The sequence below is a fragment of the Oryctolagus cuniculus genome, chromosome 8, assembly GCF_051225735.1.
Source record: "Oryctolagus cuniculus isolate XC-2025 breed Fujian yellow rabbit chromosome 8, ASM5122573v1, whole genome shotgun sequence".
In the NCBI taxonomy this organism is placed as follows: Eukaryota; Metazoa; Chordata; class Mammalia; order Lagomorpha; family Leporidae; genus Oryctolagus; species Oryctolagus cuniculus.
This window is the reverse complement of record NC_142874.1, coordinates 52,312,030-52,323,667: the sequence shown is the minus strand read 5'-3', so window position 1 is coordinate 52,323,667 and position 11,638 is coordinate 52,312,030. Positions and strand designations below refer to the sequence as shown.

General features: G+C 36.4%; 1 protein-coding gene across 1 annotated transcript in view; it reads right to left on the bottom strand.

The window, feature by feature from the left end:
- Nucleotides 1-636: 636 nt before the first annotated feature.
- INPP4B (inositol polyphosphate-4-phosphatase type II B) overlaps nucleotides 637-11,638 on the bottom strand; it is a 1,031,775-nt gene continuing 1,020,773 nt past the window's right edge. The window contains exon 20 of the mRNA XM_089302454.1: nucleotides 637-1,880. Within this exon, the coding sequence (XP_089158580.1) occupies nucleotides 1,755-1,880 (126 nt within the window). The 3' untranslated portion in view covers nucleotides 637-1,754. The remainder of the gene's footprint in view (nucleotides 1,881-11,638) is intronic.

Genomic DNA, 11,638 nt, shown 5'->3' with positions numbered 1-11,638 from the left:
GGTACATGCCACCTTGGTGGGATTGAATTGGAATCCCCTGGTATGTTTCTAACTCTACCGTTTGAGGTAAGTCAGCTTGAGCATGTCCCGAATTGTGCATCTCTTCCCTCTCTTATTCCCACTCTTATATTTAACAGCGATCACTTTTCAGTTAAGTTTCAGCACTTAAGAAGAATTGTGTATTGATTACAGTATTCAACCAAAAGTATTAAGTAGAACAAACAAAAAAATACTAAGAGGGATAACATATTAAGCTGCTCATCAACAGTCAGGGTGAGGGCTGATCAAGTCACCGTTTCACATAGTGTTCATTTCACTTTAACAGGTTTCCTTTTTGGTGCTCAGTTAGTTGTCACCTATCAAGGAGAACAAGTGGTATTTGTCCCTTTGGGATTGGCTTATTACACTCAGCATAATGTTTTCCAAATTCCTAACAGGGATCACTTTTCAGTTAAAATTTAAACACCTAAGAATAATTGTGTGTTAATTAGAGTTCAACCAAAGGTACTAGAACAAAAAAAATACTAAAATGGATAAAGTATTACATTGTACATCAACCATCAGGACAAGAGCTGATCAAGTCACTGTTTCTCATAGTGTCCATTTCACTTCAAAAAGTTTCCCCTTTGGTGCTCAGTTAGTTGTCGCCAATCAGGGAGAACATATGATATTTGTCCCTTTGGGACTGACTTAATTCGCTCAGCATGATGTTTTCCAAATTCCTCCATCTTGTTGAAAATGACTGGGTTTCGTTGTTTTTGACTGCTGTATAGTATTCTATAGAGTACATGTCCCATAATTTCTTTATCCAGTCTACTATTGATGGGCATTTGGGTTGGTTCCAGGTCTTAGCTATTGTGAATTGAGCTGCAATAAACATTAATGTGCAGACTGCTTTTTTGTTTGCCAATTTAATTTCCTTTGGGTAAATTCCAAGGAGTGGGATGGCTGGGTTGAATGGTAGGATTATCTTCAGGTTTCTGAGGAATCTCCAGACTGACTTCCATAGTTGCTTAACCAGTTTGCATTCCCACCAACAGTGGGTTAGTGTCCCTTTTTCCCCACATCTTCTCCAGCATCTATTGTTGGTAGATTTCTGAATGTGAGCCATTCTAACTGGGGTGAGGTGAAACCTCATTGTGGTTTGGATTTGCATTTCCCTGATTGCTAGTGATCTTGAACATTTTTTCATGTGTCTGTTGGCCATTTGGATTTCCTCTTTTGAAAAATGTCTATTGAGGTCCTTGACCCATCTCTTAAGTGGGTTGTTTGTTTTGATCTTGTGGAGTTTCTTGATTTCTTTGTAGATTCTGGTTACCAACCCTTTATCAGTTGCATAGTTTGCAAATATATTTTCCCATTCTGTCTGTTGTCTCTTCACTTTCCTTACTGTTTCTTTTGCAGGACAGAAACTTCTCAATTGGATGCAATCCCAAATGTTAATTTTGGCTTTGACTGCCTGTGCTTCTGGGGTGTTTTCCAAGAAGTCATTGCCGGTACCTATATCTTGAAGGGTTTCTCCAATGCTCTCTAATAATTTGATGGTGTCAGGTTGTAGATTTAAGTCTTTAATCCATGTTGAGTGGATTTTTGTGTAAGGTGAAAGGTAGGGGTCTTGCTTCATGATTCTGCATGTGGAAATCCAATTTTCCCAGCACCATTTATTGAATAGACTGTCCTTACTCCAGGGATTGGTTTTGGACCCTTGATCAAATATGAGTTGGCTGTAGATGTTTGGGTTGATTTCTGGTGTTTCAATTCTGTTCCATTGGTGTATCCATCTGTTTCTGTACCAGTACCATGCTGTTTTGATTACAACTGCCCTGTAGTATGAGGAAGTCTTTTCTCTCTGTCTCTCTTTCTCTCACTGTCCACTCTGCCTGACAAAAAAAAAAAAAGAAAGAAAAAAGAAAGTTTATATGAAGAAGTAAAAGTCCTGGAGCAGCAAAATAAATAAATAAAATAAAATATCTGAAGAATAAGAACCAAGTTGGAGATTTCACGCTACCTACTTAGTCAGGTCATCAGGTCAATGGTATAAGTTGTGTTCACAGTGTATACAGATTACATGATGTGATGAAAATGCCACTTTGCATCTATAATCTTCTCAAGAAGAGAACCCCACTCTAATCACCCTAGAAACACATCAGATATGTTCCTTTTTGTAAGGCATTTTCCAAAATATCTGTCCAGAGCTTCTCAAAATATCCAAGATCATCAAAAACAAGGAAGTCTGAGAAACTATCCCATTGAAGAGAAATCTAAGGAACACGATGACTAAATGTGATGTAATATCTTGGATAAAATTCTGCAACTTAGAGTGGCACTACAGGAAAACTAAGGGCATTGTAATAATTGTGCACATAATTTAACAATGTGTCAATATCAGTTTATTAACTGTATCAAAATTGCTATATGTAAGATGCTAAAAAACCGTATAAATCTGTGTTTTCTTTCATTTTATATAAATTTAAAACCATTTAAAATAAAACTTATCTCAGAAAGTTAGCTTTGGGGAAACAACCATCCTCATAGAGATAGAAAAAGCTCTAGCCATAACCCCTGGTCCATAGAACAACTCCACATATCATTAAGAAATTGGTACATGAACATTATGAGAGAAATAAGTAGCTAGCCAGTCTAGCTAATCATAATGCTTGTTATGAAAGAGACATTCTCTCTACTCACATCAGAAAACAAAAATTATGAGTCAGCATCTGAATCATCAAACTTAGGCAAGTTCCTAATCTTGCAGTGCTTAAACTACCTCATCTGTAGACTGGGAAGAAACATAGCCCTTCTCTTATGTAAATGTTAAGAGCACTAACAGGTTAACACTGGAGAATACTTGGAACATTATCTGGCAGTAAGTAACCAATCAGTTCTTCATCATCATCATTTTCATCATCATCATCATCATCATCAAAAATAGCTATGTTGTGCATACTTGACATGTGAGTATATGTGGAATCTTCCCTGGTGGCTGTAAAAGTGAGATGGTTTTCCTTAGCCTTTGGATTCCTACTGAGCAATTGTCACAAGCAAATTTGTGTAGGAGTTCATGAGGAATGAACAAATATATGTCTTATGTTCTTTGGTGCAGTCAATACCACGTTTTTCTTCTAATGTGGACTTGAGAGATGTTATTTACTAGAGGAAGAAGAAAACACAATGTAAATGCTCTACTGGCTTCAGATTAGGTTGAAGTATCAGGGAACAAACAGATCCCTGTGACAGCAATACAAGTACCAGGTGGTATGAATTGTTGCTTGGATTTTCTCTCTGATCTCAGACAGGGACAAAACTTTGAAAGAGTATCCAGGGCATGATAGTTGTCTTCCAAAGATGATCTATTTGTGTGACATCCTTTTCCAGTTGTCACTTTGCTTTGTGTCAGCCTGGAACAAACTGACAGAATCATTTAATCCATCCAATTCAAACACACACTGAAAAAACACAATATTCAGGTGCCTTCCATCTCTAAGATCCGTGATGGCAGCCAATGAAGGTAATATTGGGAAACAGTCCTTTAAATTTCAAATACTTGTGACAGTAACTGGGGTCATTTTTAGATGAGGATAATCAATTGTCACAATTAGGAAAACAAATCTTTACATCAGATCCATTAATAATAAGATCTAACATTCCAGGATACCAGTTAGCATTTTTTTGTGTGTGTGTTAATTACTTTTCTAATATAAGAACTATAACTGATGCATGGGGAATAAAGTTTTTTAAGGATATATGATCATTTTGAATATTTAGTTACCAAATACAAATGTTTATACATATAAATATGGGTGTATATGTATATATGATTTACATAATAACACAATAATAACACAAACATTATCTCTCTTAAGGACAGAATATTACTTTTTCTTCCTTCATGTTTTGAGATAGGAGGAAATATGTATTGACAAACACTCGATGCTTGTAATTTCATGTCTGAAAATTTTTTCTGGAAGAATAATGACATAAGTGAGTGCTAACATAGAATAAATTTTCTGTAAAAATAATTTTCAATATATATGTTATCTTAATAGGATGTTTCCAGGGTATTTTTGGGATGAAAGGTTCGAGGTGAACTAAATGTCCCACCCACGATTTTCAAGTGGCTGTCAACATTCAAATAGAAACAGCTGGTACAAATCCTTTGTGAACTAGGTCAGACAGAAATAAAATAAAAACATTTTGGGTTAAAAATAATGCTATATCCAAAAACTGTCATAGTTTTAAATGGCTTCTCATTTCCAACTGTCACCCTATCAGCCAGAAAAGACAGATGCATTGATTTCAAAGTGTATTGAAGTTTGGTTCTATGTTTTTCTTTTCTTTTTTTTTTTTTTGTCAAGTAAATATTTCAATAAATATGTCCTGGTCTCCTCTATATACCAGGTGCTTCTCTTAATACTGAAAATACCAAGTAATGAATCCTGCCTGCCTTTAAGAAGGTTGCCTAATAGTGAATTAATGAGTATAAATTTTTTTTTAAAGTAAGACATGTGGTATGTTAGAGGATGACAAATGTTGTGTATAAAAAAGTCTGCAAAGGGAACAAGAGGTTTGGCCACCTTGGGCATTGGAGAGGTTATTACATTCTTTGCTTTTTTAAAAAAAGATTTTATTTATTTAGTTGAGAGGTAGAGTTACAGACAGTGGGAGGAGGAAACAGAAAGGTCTTCCATCCGCTGGTTCACTCCTCAAATGGCCACATCATCTGGAGCTGAGTCAATCTGAAGCCAGGAGCCAGGAGCTTCTTCTGGGTCGTCCACGTGGGTGCAGGGGCCCAAGTGCCTGGGCCATCTTCTACTGCTTTCCCAGGCCATAGCAGAGAGCTGGATAGGTAGAAGAGCAGCCAAGACTAGAATCAGAGCCCAAATGGGATGCTGGTGCCACAGGTCAAGGATTAACCTACTGTGCCACCGTGCCAGCCTGATTATTACATTCTTACGCAAGATGGTAAAGCCTTATAGGGAATGTTACTAAAACCTGGAAACAGCAATTTAAGTCATGGTTATTTGCAGCAAGATTGATTCAGGCAGGAGGACCAGTAAGTGAAAATGTAACTATGGGTTGGTTTTGAGAAGAGTGACATGACCTGATTTATTTTTAAAAGGTTATTGTGAATATTGTATAAGAATAAATGAAAAGATGCAGCAGTCTTGTACAGAAGTAGAGAGACCTGTTAAATGCAATTTTAGTAATTACAATGATGACCTTATATTGAGTCAGAGTGTCAGAAGCAAATGTGGTAAGATATGTTCAGAACATATTCTAAAATAGAACTGTTGATGCGTCAGATATAGACTATGAGGGGAAAGGAAACAGTTGAAAGGGTGACCTTGCAATTACTGAGATGGGAAAACAGTAAGTGGAATGTATGTAGAAGGAAGATATTGAATCCAGTTTTGAACACTTTAAATTAAAAATGTCTAAAAGACATTCAAGTAGATGAAAGAAATTAAGGGAAAGAAAAGGTGATTGGTCCCTGGATGATATTTAAACCACGGTATTGAGTGAAATTAATAAGTAGGAGAAGATAGCCAAGTCTCTGGAGCATCAGGGGATCAGAGAAATGAAGAAGAACAATCAGTGTACACAGTGGTAGAGCTAGTGAGACAGGAAAACAGACAAGAGGAGTATGTAGAAGAGGAGAAAGTGGTCAACAACATCAAAACCTCTGGCTGGTCAAGCACAGCGAGAGAGACAAACCACTTACTGGATTTAGCACATTTCAGGAAATTGGTGACTGGGCTAAAATGTCTTTGGTAGAGTTTTAAGGATGAAAGACTAATTAGAAAAGAATTAAAGAGGCCAGAGCTGTGGCACACTAGGTTAATCCTCCGCCTGCGATGCCAGCATCCCATATGGATGCTGGTTCTAGTCCAGGCTGCTCCTCTTCCAATCCAGCTCTCTGCTATGGCTTGGAAAGCAATAGAAGATGGTCCAAGTGCTGGGGCCCCTGCACCCATGTGGGAGACCTGGAAGAAGCTCCTAGTTCCTGGCTTCTGGCTTCAGACTGGCTCAGCTCCAGCCATTGCTGCCATCTGGGGAGTGAACCAGCAGATGGAAGACCTTTCTCTCTGTCTCTCCCTCTCACTCTCTGTAACTCTCAAATAAACAAGTAAAATCTTTTTAAAAATAAAAGAATTAAAAGAGATTGAAATATTTTTTAAAATCCAATTTTGGTGACAATTTATTTAGTCAAAATTACTTTTAGTAGCATCAGAAAGCAGGCATCAAGATTCTGAGAGGGAGGAATAAATAATAGACAATGAGTATAAGTGATGCATATAAATTAATAGTTATGACCACTAGAATTATGATGAGAATGAAATTGAAATGAACCTAAAATTGCTGACTAGAAAAACAAAGCAGGACAATAATTCCTGGAATTGACATTATTGGTATCTATTGGCTCCAAATTTTTGCTGTAGCTATAAAATGAAGCAAAGTGTATATTAAAATAGAACATGGGATAGAAGCATTGTTTCATAAACTGTGCTCAAAGCAATATCTAAAATTTTCCCTGATTGAGTACAGAATTTGAGATCACACTCAGCAAAGGATTATATTGGCATGTTTCTGGAAAACAATAATGAAATTGGCCTTATATGTGCAGTCAGTACAATGTACATATTCCATAAAACAAACAAGAAAACAAAATCCTAACATTCATACAATTTAGAAAATTGAGACCTAATCAAATATGTCAAAATTCCAAGCTAGCAAATGTGTAAGAGTCAAAATCAGATCAACAACTATTTATGGATTATTTAATATTATGAAAAGCATTGTGACAATGTCTTGCTGAATGCAAATATCTACAGTGTATTACAGATTCTGCTTTCATTGAATTCCAAGCCCATTTGAAGGAAAAAGGAACAAAAAGACTAACTGCTAAGGAAACAAATGCTATTTAAGAAATAGAGGGACTGGCATTGGGACATAGCAGGTAAAGCTGCCACCTGCGACAGTGGTATCCCATATGGGCAACAGTGTCAGTCCTGGCTACTGCACTTCAACTACAGCTCAGTGTGATGGCCTGGAAAGGCAGCAAAATATGGCCCAGGTGTTTGGGCTCCTGCCACCCATGTGGGTCACCAGAATGAAGCTCCTGGCTCCTGGATTCTACCTGGCCCAGAACTGGTCATCACAGCCATATAGGGAGTGAACCAGCAGATGGAAAATCTCTCCTTCTTTTTGTCGCTCCCTCTCTCTTTCAAATAAATAAGTAAATAAATCTTTAAAAGTCAATAAATAAGGAGAAAACTATAATAGCTGTCATAAGGTAGCTCATGTTTAATAATATAAATAAGGCAATTAGTATAATGGGATATTTTAAATAAGTTAGTGATTCAACTTTGGAGACTTTGTGGAGATCAAATTTTATTCATTCATTGGACACAGGAATTGTCTTGTTATTCAATATCAAATGGGAATTCATATGAAGAAATAATTTGAACAGAAAAAATAACTATTGTTTCATAAATCCAAGATTGTGGGTTGATTTTTGAAGAATAGATAACATCTGGAAAGATAAACAATAGAATACATACAAAATAACATCATGTCTTCACAGGAGAGCAAAGACTCTATGAAAATAAAGTATTTGTGGAGAAAAATTTCTCCTTGGTGATATATGATAAAATGAATGTGTGGAACTATTTATTTGATGATAAGGTGGTCAGCAGTAAAGCAAAACAGATGAGACCTGTATGAAGACATCAGCATAACATTTAGTATGTATTTGTCTTTATCAAAATCCAAAATATATTGATAAATGTTATAGTTAGTTCAAATGTTACATTTGACTAATATTACATGGCACCTTAAATAGCAAATTCAGTGTTTGGAAGCCAATAGTTTTGTTGGTATTGTTAGCCTTACAGACTAATATATTATGAAAATGTAATGTTAAAAATCTCAAAGTCATGAGCCATGCAACTATATATTGGTAACACGCGAGGAATATATTTAGCTCATTAATGAGAAAACCAACAGAATGGTTAAGTTACTTCAAAAGGCAGTGAAGAGATTGCTACAGCCAATTGAGAAAGGCGTGCTAAAACAAGATACAAAACTGGTTAATACCAAATAGGACAATATAATAGTAATCTTTTTAATCACTTACATTTCTAACAGATTAAACTCTGGTTAAAGTCTTATCAATGTAAACATGCAATTACAGTAAGTGTAATTGATTACTATAATTCACATGAATAAAATAGTGAATCAACCTAAAACACACTGTGTGGAGAAATAACCTTTGGGTGAGTCTACATTTTTTAAATTTTTAAAGATTTATTTATTTATTTGAATGTGAGAATTACAGAGAAAGCGAGAGAGAGACCTTCCATCTACTGGTTCCCTCCTCAGATGGCTGCAACAGCCACAACTGGGCCAGGGCAAAGCCAGGAGCCAGGAGCTTCCTTCAGGTTTCCCACATGAGTGACAGGGGCCCAAGGACGTTCCCAGTCCATTAACAGGAAGCTAGACTAGAAGTGGAACAGCTGGTACTCAAACCGCAACTTTATCATCTACACCACAGCCCTAGTTCCTGAGTGAGTCTATTAAACAACCTTCCAGTAGGCATTAAAAAGGCATGTAGCTATACTTTCATTGATTTACACATTTTGGAATAGTTTTTAACAGACAGACTTTCCTTGTAATTGTAAATAAACCATTATTTTGCTTATTGTTATATAGAAAGCTGGTTTCACTGTGTTTTTACTTGGTCCATTTACATAATTCAGCAAGAAATGTTAAGTAACTTGCATATTTATCTTTTCTGAAAGGTCTTCAGATCTAGATTTATACAGAATTGAAAACTACTAAGCCCACAGAATTAAATACTAAGTGGAATTTACCATCAATAATATAGGATTGCACTTTCAAAGTCCTCTGTTATTTGCTTTATTATTAGGCACCAGCAAGAGATGCATCTCTACCAGGTTGTGCTAATGGTACATGTAATATTAATGAACTCCTCTCCTTGAGGTCTTCAGAATTTGCTGAGGTTCCTGAGCTGTCAGAAAATGACATTTCTTAAAATCTGTAAGGCAGGAACCCTAATATCAGAGTGGTATTCACAAAGGGCTTTGTAGACATTAGCTGCATATATCAAGTACAAACCGTTGTCATTACTGTGGCTTTTCATATGTGAAAAACAAAAAAGCAAAAAGCCTAAATTTATTCACCCTATGTCCTTGATTACATAATTGATTTGTCTAATTACATTCTTGTAAAAGAGGAGGAGAGAATCTTGACAAACATTTACAAATAACTATATTGTCATGAAATGTGGAATTCAGTATTTTCTTTCTTCTATCATTCCTTGTGCAGAGATGTCAGTGAGAAAAAGTTGAATTTTTTAAAACGATCATTTCAGTTTGTGAAAGTATACTACACCAAGAAATAGAAACAGCTTACTCAGAGATCTATCAGAAATGAATACATTGAAAAATGTTGCCAAAGGTACTGCAAAGTAAGTACTCACAATTTTATTTCCCTTGTCAATTCATTCACCTCTATTTAATTCTTGTTCCATTAGACCTTGGGTCAGCAGTCTGACCCAACCTTTCATGAAACTGTGTGTTTTGACAATAAAAAAGTTTTGGAAATCTTGTATCAGTCCCCTGGTAAATTCAGATAGTTCTCTCAGTGATGTGAGCTTAGAATTTGCACACAAAATTCTGTCTTGAATTATCAGTGCCAGGTACAACCTTTTCTTTTTTCGAAAAATATGCTTCTTTGCTAAGTAAGATGAAAGTGTAAACCTTCTTTTGAAAATATGATGAAATAATGGTGATTAATTTATTACATTAAGCTACAATACCATATTCAATGAGAGTAAAATTCTGTTGGATTCTAATACATGAAGACATTGTAAGGATTTGATCCTGCCTACAAAGGATGTATGCATGTGCATTTAGCTTACAGAGGATGTTTAAGTATAGCATGAGCTGTGAGAGAGGGCACTTCACTTTTCATTATTGATGTAATGGAAATCATCCCTTGTCTTCATAGTGTTTCTCTATACAAAACTAATTCAGGGAAGGTCATGTTTCTCTTGATTTGACAGCTCTTCCCAAGCAACTTTTTCAACAGTGTTGAGCTAATTCAGAAATGCTGATTATATTCTCCTTTATGAAGGTGAAAGAAGAATCTTTGTAGGTATCCAGGGATTTCTAGAAAACCAAAAACATTGAGATAGAAAAGATAACCTGAAAAACTGCTTTTCTGAATGTAGAATCTGATTTAGGAGGATACTATTGAAAGAATATTCAAAGGAGACTTGAGTAAGAGAAGAGCATGGGTGTCTGAGAAATGGGTATAGCTTGACTATTAGCCATCATATCAAAAGATTATTATAAAATAGGTATAGCAAAAGGTAACCTAATTATTATAAGAGACACTGACTCCTTCAGAAATAACTTTTGCTCTTTGTTTTTCTTTTTTTTTTAATTATCCGAGACATTACAAAATCAGGAGACTGCACACAGAGTTATTCAGATAAGCTGCAGAATCTCTGTTGTCTCTACAGTTACACTAAATTTGAAGCATAACCTTCTATCATTCCTTGTGCAGAGCAGCTGAAGACTTTAAGATCAATTTGTCATTCTAGTGGAGAGAAATCTCAAATCCTGGTGCAGAATTAATATAATCTATAGCAGTAAAGAATTCACAAAATCCTTTTTTTAACTTCCTCTTATGAACAAACCCATCAAAAAGGCATCAACACATTTCATCACTTCTTTCAGATTCATTGTTTTTGGGTATTGTAATCCCACACAAAGAAAATTGATTTCCCTCAAGTCTTATGTAATTTTGTATAGTCATTCAAGTTTTGTCATTCATGATATCCTTCTGTTTCCTGGAACAACCTGATGCTTTATTTTATTACAAAACTATTCTAATTTTCCTTTAATAAGCAAAAAAAAAATATTTCATTACCTTGTATACACAATTTTCTGTTTTTTTTTTTTTTTTCACTTAAAGTCTTATCCATCCATGTTAATTTTAACTTTGAATTACAGTACTGAGTTCTACTCCACAGAAGAAATTGGGAGGCAATGTCTTATATAGCATTTTGGTAGACCAGAGAAGATTATGAGTGCACATTATACAACCTCTTTTTTTTTTTTATTTTTGACAAGCAGAGTGGACAGTGAGAGAGAGAGACAGAGAGAAAGGTCTTCTTTTACTGTTGGTTCACTCTCCAGTGGCCACTGCAGCCAGCGAGCTGCGGCCGGCGCACTGCGCTGATCCAAAGCTAGGAGGCAGGTGCCTCTCCTGGTCTCCCATGCGGGTGCAGGGCCCAAGCACTTGGGCCATCCTCCACTGCACTCCCGGGCCACAGCAGAAAGCCGGACTGGAAGAGGAGCAACTGGGACAGAATCCGGTGCCCCGACCGGGACTAGAACCCGATGTGCCGGTGCCCCAGGCAGAGGATTAGCCTAGTGAGCCAGGGCACCAGCCATACAACCTCTTAATTCGCAAATTCAGGACCAGTCATTTGGCAAAGGACACAGTTAAGACAGAGGTTAGGACACCCGTATGCTATGTCTGAATGCCTGGGTTTGACTCCTGACTTCATCTGCTGACTCCAGCTTCCTACTAACACAAACCCTGG